We start from the raw sequence: 21,375 nt of genomic DNA, 5'->3' as shown, positions 1-21,375 counted from the left end.
ATCACAACCGATGCCACTGTGAAGGTCATGGAGCTGCTCTATAACAAGTTTTGAATACTGTCTTTCTATGTATTTGTCTGACTGTTGGCAAGGGATGTTTGCCAAATTAATATGTTTGGTTTAGTTTAACAGCAGGCTTCTGGAAAAACAAGCAGGAAGGCAAGGGAGTGGATTCCGGTAAGATACCTCCAGGGGGATTAAGGGAGAATGCCTGAGCTATTAAGCAGGAAGCTCCTACTTCCTTGGCTTCAGTTAAATTTTACAACTTATTTTGCCAATACTGGTAATAAACAGATCAAAAATACTATAAAGAGTTAAAAGGACTCACTGGCCAGAGGTCAGGGAACTGTTCATAGGGACTAGACTGACGCCCATAGACATCTGTTTGTTTATTGTACAACACCACACAGCAACGCCTCTTGAATCACACAGTAGCTAACCATATTCCTAGGGACAACTGTTGTAATTCAGTGAGGCGTGTTACTGCATTAAGTTAAATTTAATTTGCAGCGTTTATAGCAACAGTGCTGTAGTAGGGACTATGTTTCTTTCTTCAAAGGAAGTGTCACATTAGTACAACAGTGATGCAGGGCAACCCAGCAGTGACTACATTTATCCCTGGTCTAATTCCATGGACACTGGGGACTTGCAGCAGGGAAGAATCTGGGCCCAAGACTCCCAGCCTCTGCAAACCTAAGTAAAACAAAACGTGTTTATACTACCACAAGCACTATGCAATTACAAGGAGGATGAAAGCTTTGAAACATCCTACCTTTCGAGAAGCACTTTTGTCTGAGCTCTCCACATCTCCATCCAGGAATGGCATGGCAAATGAGCTAAGATCCTAGAAGGGAAGAAAAAGGAAATTTAATGCCTTACATTAATACTTTTCTCCGCTTTGCTTTGGATATTCTTATTGTTCTAGTCCACAGTTTTATTCCTGAAGCATCCACCGGCATACCACGTACTACTTTACAAGTAAGCTTTCACAACGGCTGCAAAATGAGGGCTCTCTTCAGCACTCCCTGCCTCTGAAGCTAATGGGAGATTTGCTTGAATCCGGTGGGAGTAAGGAATGCTTAGCTGGGGCCTAGGCCTCGTCCCCTGAGACTCAGACCCTAGGGCCTTATGCTAGGTCTCTCAAATGAGACTAATGGAGTTAGGTGTCGAGAGTCCACCAAAATTCATAGAAGATGATATTCGGGATATACACCCTTGTTCACCAACACAAATCTCTTGCCTCTAGCAGTGCCATCATTATTTTTATGCACTATTTAAAGCAATTAACAAGAGAAAATATAGATAATCTGAAAATATGTAACATATGTATAGGAGAGAGAAAAGACCAACAGTGTGGAGTTGGGAAAATAACCTATGTACTTTCACAAATTAGAGAGGAGCACACGATTGATCAAGGGAAGTGGAACCATGAGACAAGTATACACGGTCATTCTTAATTAATGAAAACAAACTGCAATTATCTTCCACCCCCCGCTGCCTGTTCTATTTAGATCACTTTCCAGTCTCAGCATTTAGACTAACACAGTTTTTTTTTTTAATTAATAATTAAATGTTTTCTGTAGGGCTCAAATTTACCATCCATCTGATCAGAGAAGTGAGTAATGCGCAACTCACACTATACCTTTCAGTTATTCAACTCTGTGAACAGAAGTTCTGTAATGAGATACCTAACTGCAGTTTGAGCTTTGGATCCGAACAAATATTTGGGGCTGAACAAATATTTTTCCTGATGTAGAACACACACACCCCCCTCTGCCCTCTTGGTGTCAGTTCAAATGCAGGCCATCTTAGTAGTGGCTAAAAGTTATCAGCTAATGGCTGTTTGGTGGGTCTCCATCTGGTTCCTTATGGAGAAGTGTCTAAATCACAAGAGCCACCACCTATATTGGCACCCTTTTTGGGAGCATCATCAGAGAACCTCTATTCAATCCCTCTTTAACAGCAACACTTACATTTGTAACTCATCCAATAGCATGATCTTTTTTTTTTTGCACAGTTCATAAAAACTTAACTCATGATTGAACAGTTTTTCATCAAAAGTTAACTTTGTTCTTTCTTTTTTGTTTTTGGAGGTGGTGTTTTTTGGGGAGGGGAGTTGGGGGTTTTTTGTTTTAGTTTTTTTTTTTTTTCAATGAAAGTGTGTGGCAAAATGAGCAGAGCAAAAATTGATCTCATCCCAGATTGCACAATCATCCTAAATGCAAAACATGATTTTTTTAAGCACAAACAAACTTCAGACACACTTGAGGACTGTGCCTTTAGAATATTCCAGTTATATAACTAATAACAAGTCTGGACATTTTGGCCTCAACCTCTCCATCTCAAAATTCTCCCCACCCCGGTTCCTCTGGCTGGTTTAACAGCAGAACTGCCCGTTTTTCCTATAGGACGATTATTGTAGCCTAGTGGACAAAGTGCCTGCATTGCATTTAGAGGATTCTGTATTCAAACCCCAATTAGGGGTGCATTTCTTTACACATTCAATATTTGTGTAATGAAATGCAACCCCAACAGCAAATGTGTAATAAAATGAAACCCCTTCAATGTTATCTATTTGTTCAATGAGATAGTGGTGTTTCAGTTCCAACTATTCAATAATTACTTGTACCAGGCTGTAGTGGAATGTCATGTACGCATGCAGCAACTCTACACAAAACATTAATTCAAATTTTCATGGAACTTCGCTAGCATGTGAACTAAAGAATACACTTGGTAGCTCATTGTACATTTATTCCGTGTGCCGGGCTCCCACTCATGTCAGTGGGACACATTGTCCCCTCTGCTTCCACAGGGAAAGGGGATTCAAAACTGGTAAATCTGGATGGGCATGCATAGTATAGGAAGAGGTCCCACATCATGCAGTTGTCCATCCTGTACTTATCCAAGTCTGTGAAAGCTCCTTTCGGGGTGCAATGATCAAGGCTACGTTTTAGTCATGGGTAATTTTAGTACAGTAACTCCTCGCTTAAAGCTGTAGTTATGTTCCTGAAAAATATTATTTTAAGCGAAACAATGTTAAGCTAATCCAATTTCCACATAAAAATTAATGTAAATGGGGGGGGTTTGGTTCTGGGGAAATTTTTTTCATCAGACAAAAGACTATATATTACACACACACACACAGAGACAGTATAAGTTTTAAAAAATTTAATACTGTACACAGCAATGATGATTGTGAAGCTTGGCTGAGGTGGTGGAGTCAAAGGGTGGGTTATTTCCTGGGAAATGCCTTACTGCTAAATGATGAACTAGCACTCAGTTGAGCCCTCCAGGGTTAACACAGTGTTGTTAATGTAGCCTCACACTCTACGAGGCAGCACAAATGGAGGGAGGGGAGACAGCATAGCAGAGAGGGACAGAGACACACAGTGTGTGTTTGAGAGAGAGAGACGTGCATTGCCCCTTTAAGTATGCTGACCCCACTCTACGTACACTGCCTTTTTAAGTAGACCAGCAAGCTGAAACAGCAGCTGCTGCCAGCAAGCTCCCTCTGTCCTGAGCCCTGTCATGTGTCCTCCTGGTCTGGGGAGATACGGTACAGGAGCAGGGGGCAGGAGTGGGAGGATGGGGGGGACACTGTGACATTAGCACCCCTCTCACCCCGCCCCTCCCAAACAGCAAGCAAGAGGCTCCCGGGAGCAGCTCCTAGGCAGAGGGCAGGAGCAGCACACGGCAGTGGCGGGAGGAACAGCCGAACTGCCTGGCAATTGGTAGCCTGCTGGGTGGCTGCTGCACAGGGAACTTAGGGGAGCGGGGAGCTGATAGGGGGGCTGCCGGTCCACCCTGGTTCCAAGCCCCGACCAGCTAGCTCCAATGGGCTTCTCTTTCTGCAAGCAGTGGACAAAGCAGGCAGCTGCCAAACAAGATTATAAGGGAGCACTGCACAACTTTAAACAAGCATGTTCCCTAACTGATCAGCAATGTAACAACAAAACAACGTTAACTGGGATGACTAAGTGAGGAGTTGGTGCTGGGGAAGGTGGCCCGGGTGCTGGGGGAGGTGACCCAGGACCCCCGCTAGTGCTGGAGGAGGGGGTTGGCAGGAGCGCCCTACTTGGCTCCCCCCTCCCACACACCGAAACTGCTGCTGCAGAAGACACAGATCACAGAAACCGTGACTTCCGTGACAGACTCAAAGCCTTAGCAATGAGCCATGGGCATAGGAGACTGTGGGGTTTCTGGAGGCAGAGCTGGGGGTTGAACCTCAAAACCAGGCCATAGGCCTCTTAAGTTTACCACCTAAAAACTGTGGCACCTGTATTAATGACCACTTTTGGAAATTTGAGACCTAAATGTCTTGCCCAGACACCCAGAAAGCCGTGGCCGAGCTGGGAATGGAACACAGATCTCCTGAACCCCAGTCCTTTGCCTTAAGCTTAGAATACAAATCTTAAAATTGCAAAAGGGATGGTACAGCCCTATCTGCAAAAGCAGAATTTAAGTTACCAAATCTAAACAATTACAGCCTCAAACGTTAAAAATAACAAAATTCTCTTGCATTGTTATGCAATAGTGTCCAGTGCCAACCTCTGCTTTTACCAAAAAGATCCATCACCCTTGTGGTAGCCAAGAGAAAGTTTTTTTGGTTGGTTGGTTGTTTTGGGGTTTTTTTGTTTTAACAAAAGCGGGAAAAGTTGCAGTGCTCTCCAAAGGGGAATTTCACACCATCTTAAACAGCAAACATCTTTTCATTGTCATCCCTGCAGCCCCCAAATTGTGTCCACACACTTCCCTCTGCAGACAGACTCTCCCCCAACCATGCTGAATGTGCAGTTAATGGTGAACGTGACAATCAAAACCGCTGGGCTTGCCAAGAACAAAACACTGAGGGCATGTCTACACTGGCAAGTTTCTGCACCACAAGCTATACCACTTTTATTAAAACGCTGGAATTAAACTGGTGTTGAGTGTCCACACTGTGCTCCTTATGACACTGGAGTGCATCCACATTAGCAGCGTCACATGATGCAGGTTACCCAATCCCATTGTTCCATGGGCATCCTGCTACATTGCCAGCTGCTTTTCAACTGAGTGTGTGGGGAGGTGGGAGGGAGCGTGACAGGAAGTGTGTATGAAGTGGGGGAGGAGAGTGTGTGTTTTGGGGGACAGAGAGTATGTCAGCATGCTGTCTTGTAAGTTCAGACAGCGTCAGGAAGCAACCAGTCCTGAGACGGGGAGGGGGAAACACCAACATCAGCCCCTGCCTCCTTCCCTGGGCGTGCAATCTCTCTCACACTCACACCTGCCTTTGCTGTTCAACAGCACGAGCATTCCACATTAATGGTTTGCTGTGTGTCCCAGAGCAGATCAGCACAGCACCAACTGCTGTCAGAAACAGTGCTTTGAAAGCGGAGGGGCGCATGTCTCCAGGGCAGCCGAGTTCAAAACAATGAGCAGAGCAGTCACTTGAGGCATTACGGGACAGCTCTGGAGGCCAATTACAGCGCAGAAAGCAATCTAGTGTCTACACTCGCAACAGAGCACTGGAGCCTCTGTGCAAATAGCCTCACAACTCTCGTCGAGGTGGGGTTTTTTGCAGCGCTGCAACTAAGGAGTTTCTGCGCACCAAGTGGCTTGGCAGTGTGTACACGTCTGAAGTTTGAGCGCAAAAAGCTGCTTTACTGCACAGTAACTTGCCAGTGTAGACAAGCCCTGAATGGGAGAGGAAAATACATTCTTATTTCAGTTAGCAAACAAAAACTACATTTAGTGACAGATAAGGTTGCATGAGGACACACTCCATCCACTTAAAACCTAAAAAGTATGAAAAAAATGCTTTCCTTCACCTTCACATGACCCACATGCTGTTGGTAACACACTCCAACACTCAATAAGACGTTCAATGTTATCCCTAACAGATATCCCAAAGCAATAATACTTCTATTTCAAATGAGTAATCTCACACAAAACCTTAACCTATTTCTCATATAGACTCACAGAAGCGTAGGACTGGAAGGGATGTCAATATTTCATTAGTTCAGTCCCTGCACTCAAGACAGGACTACATAATAATTAAACCATTCCCAGCAGGTGTTTGTCTAATCTGTTCTTAAAACCTCCAGTGATGGAGATCCCACAACCTCCCTAGGCAATTTGTTCCAGTGCTTAACTACCCTGACAGGGAAGTTTTCCTAATGTCCAACCTAAACCTCCTATGCTGCAATTTAAGCCCTTTGCTTCTTGTCTTAACGAGAGCTTAACGAGAACAATTTTTCAGCCTCCTCCTTGTAACAACCTTTTGTGTATTTGAAAACTGTTTTCATGTGCCCTCTCAGTCTTCTCCAGACTAAAGAAACCCAATTTTTTTTCAATCTTTCCTCATACGTCATGTTTTCTAGACCTTTAATCATTTTAGTTGCTCTCCTCTGGATTTTCTCCAGTTTGTCAACATCTTTCCTGAAATGTGGCACCCAGAACTGGACACAATACTCCAGCTGAGGCTTTAACAGGGCAGAGTAGAGTGGAAGAATTACTACTTGTCTTCCTTACAACACTCCTGCTAATACATCCCAGAATGATGTTTGCTTCTTTTGCAACAGTGTTGCACTGTTGACTCACATTTAGCTTGTGATCCACTATAACCTCCAGATCCCTTTCCACAGTACTTCCTAGGCAGTCATTTCCCATTTTGTATGTGTACAATTGATTGTTCCTTCCTAAGTGGAGTACTTCGCATTTGTCTTTATTGAATTTCCTTCTATTTATTTCAGACCATTTCTTCAGTTTGTCCAGATCATTTTGAATTTTAACCCTATCCTCCAAAGCACTTGCAAACCCACCCAGTTTGATATGCTCTGTACACTCTATGCTATCATTTATATGCTTTTTTATATAAATTATATCAAAATTAGATCTGCATACTTGACCATCACACATTCCATTAACATGAAAAGTTATTCTGCCTTAACATTGTTGTAGTCACTGTTAACATAATTTAATTTTATGGTGAATTTCGTATTATGGCAAAAGGCACTCTGGAGGTAGAAAATAGGAAAATTTATCTGAACTTTCCCACTAGACAAAAAGGAAAATTTCAGGTAAGTCTGCAGATCCACTACAATGGGTCTTACTCCTGCTTGCAGCTTCCTGGGGGCAGAAATGAGACCTGTCAATCATGGCAGGCTGGGAGTTGCCAGCCTTTGCCAGCTACAGATACTTCCAAAGCTGCTTTTTGGAGCTCATGCCTTTAAACATCAATTCACGTGTTAATAGAAAAAGAATTTCCTAAAAACACTTCCTACAACAAAGCAACTTCAAATTTCACCCCAACTACCAGAGAAGTTGTATATAAAATCATGCCCATGAAAAACATGGAGGAGTGTGACAGTTTAACACTCCCTCAGAACTATAATCCTTATGCCAGATGGGTTGGATATAAGGACTTTCCCACTAGAAGCAAGAAAATTTTCTGGTAAGTTCAGATAAATTTTCCTATTTTTCTTTGCAGTAAAGTCCATGGATCCATTACACTGGGATGTTCAACAACATAGCAGTGTCTCACCAGGGAGGGAAATATGGGATGAATGAGGAGGTATATATTATTTAATAAAAAAGAAACATCAGTTACTGAGTGAGCACAGTATGCAAAAGCCTTCCTCCAACAGCAGGGACTGATGAAGATTGCAGATTTAACCTTTATCCAATAACGAGAAAAAAGTGACATTAGTTGTGTCATGGGGAAAGTTTGTATCCCAAATGCACTCAGATACCAAGAACAATTTTAAAATGTTTTAGGACAAAAAAAAAATTATTTAAAATCCAGTGTCATGAAAAAAGTTACATTAACTGTTTTGAGAGTGACTTTTGTTCCCAAAATGCATTCCGATCCTAAGACCAATTCTTTAATGTTTTAGGTGAAAAAAATTAATTCACTAGCAAATTGAAAGAACTAGCAGTATTTTAATTTAGTGTGAGCGATTTTCACACATCAGCATCAACGTGGAGTGAATAAAATGGTTAGCGCATACAAATTCACTGCTTTCTCCACACTGCTTGCGGCTCTTCTGGGCAGCTGACCTTGGGCAAATGTAGCGGTGTCCACTGCCGAGTTTCCTACATGCTCTGAAGGGATCTATTTTTTGATGGTAGTCAAGGGACAAGACTGCTGTTTTGATGGGCATGGTGAGATGACAGGTAAGCAAGGATTCTTCTCTTTATATGTGCATCTACGAGTCACTCTCCTAGATTGAAAAGGAACAAGTGCCCTCTCTGTCTAGGGCGAGTGTTGTGCCAAGCGGGAAAATGAGAAAATTTGCCATTCCAGCAACATCAAGCATGTTGAAGAAACAAACCACTGGCTGCCTATTTATTTTGCACCTTCTAGGAGCACATTCTTGTTAGATGGTCCATGTTATCAACACCACTTTTAATATCACTAGTAGAGAATTATGTAGGCTTTCTTTTTATCTTATTTTACAACCTTGTCATGATGCATGATCGATAAAATTATTACTGACTTGCTCTCCTTTGGAATATAAGAGAAATCAGGGTGACTGGCCAAGCAAACCCAAACACTGATGACAATTTTTCTCTGCTGAGATGTGAGTGCATCTCACTGGGTATATCTGGCTTGTTTCATTGGAGTGTTCCAACATAGGTCAAATTTTCATTGAGCAGGTCCTCAGCAAGCTGAGGACCGGTGAAGAAATTATCCCCAACTACATTTCTTCCAATCTTATACCTGTGCTGAAGAGAAGCTTCTCATTGTCTGAAGACGAACTTGAAAAATCAACAGAAACACAGTCTTCCTTTTCAGAGTAACTCTCAATACGATCTGGCACAAAGTCATTATCATCTAATACGTTGCCATCACACGAGGACTTGCTTTCAGAGTTACAAATCATTTTTATAAGGTCAGAAACAGAATATTGTGCCTGATTGATTGCCATCTCGAACTGTGCAACACAGAAAACCCCCTCAAGAGTCTCCTGAGTCTGCAGTGTTTGGAGCACAACACCTAGACAGAAAATCCTCTCAAGCATGGGCAGTGGGTATCTTGGAACAGGAAGGCATTGCCTTCTTGAACAGTCTGACGTTGCCCCCGCCCATGCTGTTCCCTGGGGCAGGCAGGCTGGGGACTGCAGTGTGCCCCCAGGGCCATGCTGCACCATGCCACCTGTCCTCCCAGCACTGGGGCCAAGGCCACTCCAGCTGCACCACCTGGCGGGGGATGGAGGCACTCTGGCTACGTCGCCTGCCCACCCACCCAGCACTGGGGCTGGCTGCTTGGCCGGGGTGGGGGGTGTGCCCAGCGGCGCGGCCCGGGGAGGCTGGGGCCGTGCTGCCCGGCTGTCCAGGGGGGCACTAGCCTGGGGCAGGGGCCAGTGGCCACGGAGGCGGGGGGAGACTGGGCAGGAGCCAGAGGCCACAGTGGGGGCTGGGCTCCAGTGGGCATAGAGGCTAGCTTCCCCAAGCCTGGGGTTCACCCACCGCCCATGCTCTCAAGAGTGTTACGTGAAGAGAGCCAGCACCAGTCCACTCTGTGTTGAGGATACTGATCAAGCCTGGATTTTAAGGGAAAAATGTCCCTGGAGTACCTTCTACCTTAGGGTGACTGGATACAAGAACCACTGTCTATGTAATGCATTATCAATTCGCATATGCTAACTATTACAAGACAAGATACTTTTGTCAACCTGTCTGCAATAGCTCATGAGTGTGAGTGCCAAACTCAGGGCAGACTGTCAAGAAGCAGGACACAAACCACAAATTGGTCATGGATAGTTCTCTGAAAACATCCACTCAATGAACAAAGAGAACAATTGACTGCCATCCTCTTTATAACAGCCCTTACCATATCTGAAGATTATCAGTCCCCTTTCAGTGTTCTTTTCTCCAAACTAAACATACTCAATTTTTTTAACCTTTCCTTATAAGGTCAGGTTTTCTCAACATTTTATCATTTATGTTGCTCTCCTCCAGATTTTCTTCAATCTGTATTAAAGTGGAGCACCCAAAACGGGACACAGTATTCCATCTAAGGCCTCATCAGTGCTGAGTAAAGCAGAACAATTGCCTCTTGTGTCTTACATAGAACACTCCTCTTAATACACCCTAGAATGATATCAGCCTTTTTCACAACTGCATCAAATTGTTGGCTCATATTCAATTTCAGGTCCACAGTTACCCACAGATCCTTTTCGGCCGTCTACTGCCTAGCCAGTTACTCCATGCTTTGCAGCTGTCCATTTGATTTTTGCTTCCTACATTTAGTACTTTGCGCTTGTCTTTACTGAATTTCATCTTGTTGCTTTCACACAAATTCTCCAGTTTATCAAGGTCCTTTTGAATTCTAATCCTATCCTCCAAAGTGCTTGCAACCTCTCCCAGCTTGGTGTCATCCACAAATTGTAAAAGTATACTCAAGTCCATTATCCAAGCCATTATTAATAATACCGAACACTATCGGACCGAGGACTGACCCCCAAAGGATCCCACTAGATATGTCCTCCTAGTGTGACAGTGAACCATTGATAACTATAACTAACCACATTATAGTAATTTCATCTAGGCCACATTTCCCTAGTTTGCTTATGACAATGACCTGTGGCACTGTGTCAAAGCTTTACGATAATTAAGATAAATCACAGCTACTGCTTCCCCCCATCCACTAGGCCAGTAACCTTGTCAAAGAAGAAAATTTAAGTTTATGTGTAGTGATTTGCTCTTGACAATCCATGTTGGACTATTAGTTATTATCCTCTGGAGGCTGTGATAGACTCAGACCAGAAGGATATAAGAAGGTAGTAGAAGGCAAGTATATCAGCCTCAGAACGAGCAGGTCCCTGTTCCCTGGACAGCCAAACAAAGGCTACTCCAGGCCAATCAAGACACCTGAAGCCAATTAACCAGTTAAGGTCGTTAGGCTAATGCCAGCACCTGACCCCAATTAACTGGCAAAGGGTCAGTTAAGGCCATTAGGCTAATGGAGACAGCTGGAACCAATCAAGGTCTCACTCATACTGCTTAAAAGCTCTCCCTTCCAGTTCCCTAGGGAGAGCCCAGGTGAAAGGAGCTGGAGGAGAAGAAGCATTGCTGTATTCTGAGGTAAGGGTGAAACTAGGAAAAGGGGACCACGGGGAAGTGGCCCAGGGAATCAAAGCAACTTCAGTGGTAAAGGGAAATCTGCCAACAGCTGCTACTATTAGGATCCCTGAACTGGAACCCGGAGTAGAGGGTGGACCCGGGTTCCCCCCACCATGCTCTACAGAGATCCCCTTGAGAGGGGAAGCAGGCCTCGATCCAGTCAGGAGGCTGAACTGTGCCTACTGAGAGCTACGGATCAACAACTGTGGGGTATTTCCCCTTCCCATCTCCCATACTGGCCTGTGATGAAAGTAAATCAATAGGCTGTGACTCTTGCCGCTACACTGTGAAAGTAAGGTCACATTGGGGCCTTAGTGAGTTTCTGAGGCTACTGAATCCACCCGGAAGTGTGGGACCCACCAATACAGGCTCCAAACTTTGTCACAAGGCTTACAAATTGATCGTTTAATAGTTTGTTCTAGTACCTTTCCAGGTATCTAAGTCAGGCTGACTGGTCTGTAATTCTCTGGGTCCTCTTTGTTACCCTTTTAAAATATAGGATCTGTACTCACACTTCTCCAGTCCACCGCAACCTCACCCGCCTCCATGAGTTCTCAAAGATAAAGGCTAATGCTTCTGAGATTTCTCTCTAGAATACAGAAGGGACTAGCTGAAGCATTTTGTCAGGTCTTGCAGACTTGAATACATCTAAATATTGTTTAATCTGTTCGTTCTTTCTTCTGGCTTGTGCTTTCTCCCCCTTGTTGTTAACATTAATTGTGTTCAAAATTAACCTTTTTAGTGAAGACTGAAGCAATATAGGCATTAAACATCTCAGTCTTCTTGATGTCATCAATTATTAACTTTCCTTTCCTGCGAGGTAGCGTAATTCACACTTTCCTTTGTCTTTCTCCAAGTACATTTATAGAACCTCTTCTTATTGTGTTATGTCCCTTGTTAGATTGTAACTCATTCTGTGCCCTAGCCTTTTGATTTTGTCCCTACATGCTTCGATTTTGAGCTACTCTTTTGTACTCATGTGCTGCAATTTGTCCATGTTTCCTCTTTTTGTAGAATTCCTTTTTTATTTTCAGGTCTTTAAAGAGTTCCTGATGCAGCTATATTGGCCTCTTACTACCCTTTCTAGATGTGCATTACTGCTCTGCCAAGAGCATTCACTTAAAACTTTTTTTTTTTTTTAAATAATCAGATATTTGAAGGATGTGATCTGAGATTTTCACTTCTCTGCTCACTATGTCTACTAACACATTATGGCTCTCACTTTTCACTGCCTTGCATCTTGTCTAGTAATTGCTACCCGAATGAAGTGGGTGAACAGACCACCATTCTGAGTTGATAAGTATTTTGCACCCCTTTGCACTGGTGACTGCAAAGGATGCAAGGCAGTGGTGAATCAGGCCCTAGATACGGCTATACAAGAGCTAGGTATTATTACCCAACCAGGAACAGACACTTTCCTTGATGAACTTTACCCATGCTTAGCTAGCGCTTCAGTACGGAGAACATTACCTACTGTTTTTCTGGATTTCTCCTTTAATAAAAGCAGAAAAGGCAACTTGATGCAGCCTCAGAGTGCAGAAAATGTGCCCAATTTTGCAAGGTGCCATTGAAATCCAGCATTCTGCAGGATCACATCCTCACAAAGCTCTAAGAATCTACCTATGTGATGTTCTTATCTAACATATTTTCTGGACACAGATAACACCGAGTATCCCTCTAGGTTTAGGAGGATCAGGGTTTCTGTTAACTTCAGGAGGCAAATACTCTTGTTCCCAATCATCGGCTTTGCCCAATCAGCATCATATTTATTAGGAATAGCCTCTGACTGCACAGTCTACTGATTAGACTCTCCATTAGAAAGAAGAGATCAGGACACAGGCAGTCAGCACACATGCTATCACTAGGGTCTTAATGCCTTGAGATTCTCAATTTGAGGAAGGGTTTGGATTCCACATTCCTACCAAGACAAAATGAATGACTCAAGTTCTTGAGGACAAGGTGCACATTTTTGCAGATCGGACCTGATGGAGGGATTTCTCTTTCAGAACTAACCTTTTTTAGAAATCCTGCAGACCTCAGAAGACATCACTCCAATGACTACTATTTAAGTTAAAATTCAGACTTGATTCTAAATCTGTGTTATTAGGAGTCTTGAACACAGAAATCATTGCTTCCAGACACAAAGCTATTATTTTGCTTTTCATTAAGGACACAAAATGTGGATGATTTTAGAATTTTTGGCAATTTGGAGAGATGATTTAATGGCTGCCTGTACCCAGTGCTCCCTGATTTTCTGGGACCAGTGGTACCAAGAGGACTGTCCACATTTAATCCACGCCTAAGAATATCCAGGAAACATCTGCAAAGTGAAGTGACCCATCACATTTTAATCTAATGGTTTGTAGATTATAGCGTAATCTGAAAATGGAGCAAAGGAGTTATTACATTTACAGGCCATTTAGAATATCAATTTTGGGTTGTGGGCAAGGAGAGGGAGAAGGTATTTTTTTACATAATATGCCAAAACAAGAATGATACAATCATGGGTATATTTTAATTAACAAATAAAGGCACAGGGGGAGTTGAAATGGACAGAGATTTCTACTCATTTGTTGGGCTTCCATTCTGAACACAGCACTGAGTCTTGCTGTGATATTCTGTTCCTTACGGGTACGGTTACTCATTCCCTACCCGTTCCAGTGAATCTAACAGAAGTGTGTGTTCTGGAAGACAGTGATACATTATACTGAGACGTTAGGATTTTGGTTACTAGGTCTCAGTATGACTCAACGAGTGGGCAGTGACAGATGCAGAATGCTCGTTACATGCACAGAAGCCAGGTTTGTACTTTGCAAGGCTTGGCTGATTTAATTTCTCAAATTTTTTAAAGTATTTTCATAATAAAAGAAACCATCACGTGGAACTGGATAGCTGGAGCCAGTGGAAATGAGATATGGAGACCTTCAGTTCTGTGTTCCTGGCTCCAATCCAGCCCAAATCTTGGTGCCTGAAAATCATTAACACCATATAGTGACTATTCAGTGCCCTCTGTGAAATTAACTTGGTGGCCTCAGTACAGTTCCTAGAGGATAAGCATTTGCAACAGAAGATCACCACAACTGCCATTTAAAGGCACCTTTCTGGGCATCCTAAGCAAACAGGCAAAGGATTAAATGGCCATGGAAACTGAAGCTACCTATGCACTGCCACACCCATTCCTGTACCATGCACAGCATGGGTGGCTACTGCTTTACTTGGCTAGAGCCTTTGCTAACAGAGCCCCACCAGTCTCCTGACTTTGTAGTACTGGTGGAACCTTACTGAAAATACAAACCACATTAGAACAGAAATGCCAAGATATTTCCCAGATAATGGTTGACCAAAACAGTTTGAGTGGGATAGGTCCTCATGCTGGAAACCCTGTCAGCCTCAGCACACCCCTGAGGAAAAGGATCTCTTCCAAATCACTAACATCATGTTCTTTTTGAGACTGATCCTGACAGGTGCTGAGCACCAGCAACTTACACTGAATTCACTGTTTGGGATCAGGCCACATATGAATTGCTTCAACAGAAAACCATAAAGAGATTTGTGGGATTTTTTTAATATCTCAGGGATATGGTATTCTTTATACCCATTCCTCCAGTCTTTAGGGGAAAACCCCAGCTTTATCTTCTGAGTCACCTGGTTAATCACCTTGTAAAGAATCCAGCAGCAACAGCCATACTGAAGAACTCCCATGGAATGGGTTGGGAAGGAACCAGGCAATAGAAGACAGGATGGGCATATTCTGGAGCGTGAGCTCAGAGGTGGGGCTGTGTGTAGCATGTTCCGCTTTGTACAGACTACCATGTTATTTATGTTTTAAGTTAACCAGCAAAAAAAATGTCCAGAGGCCTTGAGACAGTATGGAAATATTATGAATGTTGCCCTATTCCTAAAGCTCAACAGTTAATAGAACATCACTTGTGGCTTTCTGACAGGATATGAGTTAGAACCCCAAGCATGTGACAGGCTGTTTATTGGTTCTTTCACACTAGGAATTGTACAGTGCTATGACTGTTCACAGAGTATTTATTGTTATGGCAGATGGACAACCCAGCTAAAGCATAAATTAAAAAGAGAGAGAGAGAGCACACAAGAGAGAAAGAACACAAAAACTGTGGATATTCCCTCCTCACCACTCCAGATCAGACTCCTCCACTCTCTCTACTAGGGCCGCAACTTGGCCACCCCTCACAAACTGCAACTTGTATAAGCAGCAGCCTGCTTACTGACCAGCAGAGGGAAGTACCAACACATCATCTACTATTTATCGGTTTCCAGCTTCAATGTAAAGTCTCATTTCTGATCTTCAGAGTCCTTACTGCGTGCTAGATAGCTCGGTTCTGGATGGATAAGCAATCAGTATTATTATCTATTACTCCTAGGGGGAATTCTGCACCACTGTGCAATGCAGAATTTTACAGAAATTAATGTTGTGCCTACAGAATTTCCTTTTTCCTCCCCACAGAAATGGGCTGCAGAAATATTGGCCACCACTAGTGGCCACTGGACCCAACCCAGCCCAGCTCTCAAATAGAAGACAAGGCTGGGGGAGGGAACAGGAAGGAGGCAGCGGTGTGCAGGAAACTCTGTGCAAGCTTGAGACCAAGCATCAGGCTATTTCTCCCTCTGGATCCCTGGGCTCTGGAAGGAGCGGGCGGGGGGGAGAGTATCTGGGCTGGGAGGAGCCATGGCTGTGCGAGTGAGTGTCTGGCCCCTCGGTTGGGCTCTGAGTGGGAGAGCGAACAGAGAAACAGGAACTGGGCTGTTGTGGGGGTTTCTTTAACTCTCTACTCCTGGGGGAAATTTTTGTATGTGTCTGTATTGTTACACACATTTGCTGACAAAGTATTTTGAAATAAATTACCAAAATAATTGAAACTGGCAGTATTATATAGCGTTATAACAAATTAACTTTGCAAAATTTTGAAGAATTTAAAAATAGTGTGCAGAATTTTTAATTTTTTTGGCACAGAATCCCCCAGGAGTAATCTATTGGAACCATGACCAAAGGTATGCTGGGGCCTTCACATTATTGGATAGACAGGAATACTTAGACACGAAGCATTCTGAACTATAAAACACCTTAGCAAAAAAAGATATCAAACTAAGCCCAAACCCAACCCTGTTCAATGCAGCCCCACTTTGTGATAAGACCCCTCCAACAGAACATCTCCCTCAATACCCAATCCAAAATAGGAAGGCTGGGTGGAGGAAGAGGAAAGAAAGAAATTGAGAACTTCAAGAAAGGGAGGAGAAGTTACAAGGATGATGAAGAATTTAAAAGGAAAAACAAACAACACATATCTATAAGCAGGGAGAGATGGTGGGGATCTTGCCCTTCTAGGCGTGCTCAGTGCGATCAGTAATTGCTGACAGTAATTTTGTGATGGGGTCTTAGAAGATGTAGATTAGACAGATATTTTCAAAAAAAAGTAGCGCTTCAGGAAATAGTTAAACAACAAAACTATAGGCAGCAAGAGATCATTAAACCTGACCAAAGAGAACTGTGTCCGAACATAGTGGAAACACTTGGGATACTATAGTGGTGGGTGCCAATAAAAAGAAGATCGGTTCGATAGACAGGCTCACATCAGGAGTGCTTCAAAAGTGTATCAGTGCGTTAGCTTCTATTTAAAGAAAAAAGGCTGCACTTTATACTGTGATTTCCTCATTCAGTATGGAGCAAATCTTCTAGAGAAGTATTTCCTCAAGGACAACGCTTCCCACTGATGTCCACAGGAGCTTTAACTGAGAAATTGCTATTGGAATTTGTCGTGTGCGTGAAGAGAATTTTCCTGCTGTAAAAAAGAATATTAAAGTTTCTAGGTAGGAGATTAGACCCCTCTGATCAACTGGTCCCTTGATTTAATAGGGAAGATGATGCTTGGAAGTCACTTAAAAAAAAAAGGAATAAGGAAATACTAGATGTTGCCAGTTACTCCCCTCAAGAGAGGGAAATCAAGGCCACACATGCTGTGGAAAGAAGATCGGAGTAAGATTCCTAATGGAGCCTCATGGGAAGGTCCCCCTGTAGAATGATCATTTACCACCATGCCTTTGTGCTGCATTGTTCCGTATCCTCCTTTTCCCACAGAACACACTCTTTGGGGCATGGAACTTGTTACCTGTTTGGCATAGCTCTGAGTACACTTACAGCATCAGACATATAATATATTGAATACAGTGGTCTCTTGTCATGTCTCATATAGAGTGATCTTGTTCTTCTAGTATCTGGGCCAAAGAGACATCAAGCACTGTAAATTCCATTCTAGGACCTAGTGAGGATGTCTTCTCACACACTCTCTCTCTCACTTCTCTACCCTCCTTTGTATGTAATGGTACTGTTTCTTGGAGCTGAAAAAACAACCTCAACAAATCAGTAAAGAGAAGCTCTAATCCAAGCATCTGCAGGGCATAGTAAAAGTTACAGTAGTTGGCCTACATCTGCCTTAAAATCTACTGACAAGACATCAAACCCTTCAAGCTAGCCTGTACCTTTGTGAGACAAAACCACAGGCCACAAATTCTAACCTCCCAGGCTTTGATCCAACAGCAGGTGAGAACGGATGTGACCAAACTCAGTTGTGAGGAGGGGAATAGGTAAAAATAAACAACATTAGCACCTTTCATCCTTCAGAAGCCCAAACCATTGTATAAACTTTGTTTATAAACATGATAGTTTTGAGATTAAAATAGTGGACTGGCACTCAAGAGATCTGGGTTCAGTTCCTAGTTCTGCCACAGACTTCCTATCTGACAGGTCATTTAATCACTGTCTCTTTACCGTCTGTAAAATAGGGATAATATTACTTCCTTTCTCTCATCCTGGTCTGTCTTCTTCATTTAGAATGTAAGCTCTTGACAAAATGGACTATATGTTTGTACAACAGCTAACACAGGGTTGTGAGTTCAATCCTTGAGGGGGCCATTTAGGGATCTGGGGTAAAAACTGAGGATTGGTCCTGCTTTGAGCAGGGGGTTGGACTAGATGACCTCCTGATATTCTATGATTCAACACAATGGGGCCCTGATATCTGCTGGGACCTCTAGGTGCTGGTGTAATACAATATAATTAATAATAATAATGATGGAATCATTACACAGCTTTGCCCCATGGAAATGCAGCAGCCATTCTGCACCAGTAATGCTGCTTATCACAGATCTTTTTTATGGAGACTTGAAGAATAATGCATCTGTTTGAAACAATAGTGGAATTTAAAATTTAAGAAGCTTAGTTGTTATCCCAGTTGGAATTTGGCCAGAACACCCTGTACTCTTTTGTCAGATCCTTTAACACCAGTGGTCATGGTCTCAGATTTAGGAAAAACATTCAAAGAAGAGTATCTCTGACAACACTGTGCCTCCTAACACGGTCCCATGGCAATTGCTTAGAGCCGACTCAGATTCTTACTGTGCACTGGGATCTGTTCTTTTCTTCAAGAGGTCTTAAAGACAGTGACAGCCCCAGAGCCAACACAAACAGGTGACTAAAATATTAATCCATTTATAAAAACTTGTACCTATAAGAAAAATCAGTCAAATAGAGCAAGATAACAAGTTATTCATCATCACTGGAGCTATTAATCTCTGTACTGGAATCTATCTAACAGGCATGGTTTTGAAACAGCGGGAGTAAAACCCTTTCCCACTCAAAGGCAGCAGGACTTCCTTCACAGCTCCCACCCGCAGAAGGCCCTGCACCTCCTGAGCAAGCAGATGCTCCCTGAAGAGGGACAGGGAGTGGGGGAGAGAAATAAACTGGAGGGTATATCCCACTGCTACTGTGCTGAGGGCCTACCAATCCAATGTTATAGAGGCCAAAGCAGGGAGAAAGGGGGACAGACGGTTGGAAAACAGGGGAGCAGGATCCAGGACACAGGCTGGAAGGTCGCCCTCGAGTGCACCCTCAAAATACCTGCTTACCACCCGGTTGGTTACGGGTGGAGCTTGAGTTAGCAGAGGGTGCTGGCTGATGGCCTTGCCGCCGCTTATAGTCCTGGCCCTTTTTGCAGAAGAGCTCCAACTGTGGGGGCGGTTGCAGTTTAAACCGCTTCCTCGCCAGCCCCAGCATGTAAAGGCCCAGGGAGCGCAAGGTAGCCCTAGAGTCTTTCAGGCCAGGTAATTTACTGTCCATTTGCTCAGAAAACAGTGCCAGGCCTTCGAATGGGAGGTCCTGGATAGATTGTTGAACCTCCATCGACAGGCCCAACAACTGTAACAAGGAATCCTGCCTCATCAAAATGACTAAAGCCATGGTCTGGGCCACAAAGTCTGCTGCATCTGAGGCCACTTGGAGGGCTGCCCTGGCCACAGGTCTGCCCTCACCGAGGATAGCCAGCAATTCCTTCCTGGGTTCCTCTGGCAGCACATCCATGAATTTGGCCATGGACTGCCAAATATTAAAATCATAATGGCCAAATAAGGCCTGATGGTTAGCCACTCTCACCTGAAGGCTGGCCATAGAATAAATTTTTCTACCAAAGAGATCTAGTCTCTTTGCCTCCTGATTCTTAGGTGTTGATCCTGATTGGCCCTGTATATTGTTCTCACTGACTGCCGACACAACCAGTGTGCTTGGGGCAGGGTGGGTAGCGGGGGCATAGTATTTTGTTTCTGCCTGGTTGGAGGGGCGGGCAGGGAGGAGGGTGTCTGCCACAGGGCCTTAGTAATTTTCACCACTTCCTCATGCACTGGCAATGCTACCTTGGAGGGGGCTGCTGCACTCAGCTTCCAGCCCCAGGTTTGAAGTGACCCTCTCTCAAGAGCTCCTTGTGGGCCCTGGCATCATCCTGAGGAACCGAGTGAGAGGGCCCCGCTATTGCCTCATTGGGTGAAGATGATGAGGGGGCAGCTACAGGCGGATCTGCCAACTCCACTGCTTCTCCTGGCTGGTCCTGGGGAGCCTGCTGTGACTCCACGCCTAAGTCAGGGGGCGGGCAGGAGACTGTCACCGATCATCTGTCAGATGCCCCCCAAGGCTGACCTATACCCCTTTGATGCGTGGGGAAGTCCCCAGGGGTTCCATAGTTTCCAGGGGACCAGCCACTGCCCCTGGGGCCATGCTACCACTGGTGGCCCAGCGGGGAATCCAGATGCCCCTGATGGGTGGCCCTGGCCTGCGGGCAGGGTCTTCTCCTCGCTGTCCAAGCCTGAGGAGGGGGAGACTTGTCTGGGGGCCAGGATGGTACCAAGGCAGCCTGTCTAGCCCGATCCTGTCAGCTCTCCATTAAGAACCCTATGAGGGCAATGGCTCTCGGTGTCGGGATCCCGGTGACTACCAGCAGCATTCGGCTGGTCAGAGACGGTACCCCAACGATCGACACCTCAAGCTTAAAGAGCGGTGCTGCTCTGTAGCCTGGGAGTGGGAACAGGAGTGAGAAGACCAACATGTAGGAGACCATCAATGCACTGGTGATCCGGCAACAGGTCTCCAGGGAGCAACATCCCAACTCTCCAGAATGGTGCCGTGAGCTGGGAAAACAGCTCGGTCGCTCCCGGCACCAGGGCTCTGGGGACTGGTGCAGGGCCAGACCGGAGGCAATCAATGCCTAGAGCCCGAGGAATGCTGCCTAGAGTCCAGGTACCAAAGCTGGGAACTCTGACAGGCAAGCCGACCCACATCAGCGGTCAGCATGGGCGGCACTGGAAGGGACAGTATGTCCTTTGCAGCCTGAAAGGCCTCCGGCCTGGATGGCACCGCCAGATGCTGAGTGCCTCTGCCACTCCTGGGGTAGTGGGCAGTCTTGGAGTGGGCTCAACCGTTCAGCGAGAGTCGGAGCCTGGCCACCATCCAGAGGGGAAGAGCTGTACCCATGCGGGTCTTTGCTCTCCTCCAGCTCTCTCCTTCCCTTTACAGGACGTAGGAGAACGTCCCCTCCCGGCCTTTCTTTGCTTTCTAGCCAGTACGGGGATGGGGATCGGCACTGGTCTGAAGTCGGTGCCGATGGCCTGCTCCACACCGAGGCCGCAGTGCTAGGAGTAGAGTCCGATCTCATCTGCTCCAAGGCTGGTGCAAGGGCCAATGCCATAAGGAGCTCTCAGAGACGAATGTCCCGCTCCTTTTTGGTCCGTGGTCCGAAGCTCTTGCAAATGCAACACTTGTTGCTAACGTGGATTTCCCCTAAACCAGGGGTCTCAAAGTCCCGGCCCACAGGCCATCTGCGGCCCAAGAACCTCTCCACTGCAGTGTGCGGCTGAGAGATGCATGCAGCCACGCTGCCGGCTCTGTCTGCTGCAGGCACCGCCCCATTGGCTGGGGGA

At 44.8% G+C, this 21,375-nt stretch overlaps 1 protein-coding gene across 4 annotated transcripts in view; it reads right to left on the bottom strand.

Annotated features, from left to right (window-relative positions):
• Positions 1-21,375, bottom strand: part of PRKAG2 (protein kinase AMP-activated non-catalytic subunit gamma 2) — a 383,197-nt gene that overhangs the window by 269,062 nt on the left and 92,760 nt on the right. For all 4 annotated transcript variants that reach the window (XM_074946315.1, XM_074946314.1, XM_074946317.1 and 1 more), the window contains exon 2: positions 773-844. In XM_074946315.1, the coding sequence (XP_074802416.1) occupies positions 773-844 (72 nt within the window). The remainder of the gene's footprint in view (positions 1-772; positions 845-21,375) is intronic.

Source organism: Natator depressus, chromosome 2 (genome assembly GCF_965152275.1).
Source record: "Natator depressus isolate rNatDep1 chromosome 2, rNatDep2.hap1, whole genome shotgun sequence".
NCBI lineage: Eukaryota > Metazoa > Chordata > Testudines > Cheloniidae > Natator > Natator depressus.
This window is presented reverse-complemented; position numbering and strand designations above follow the sequence as displayed.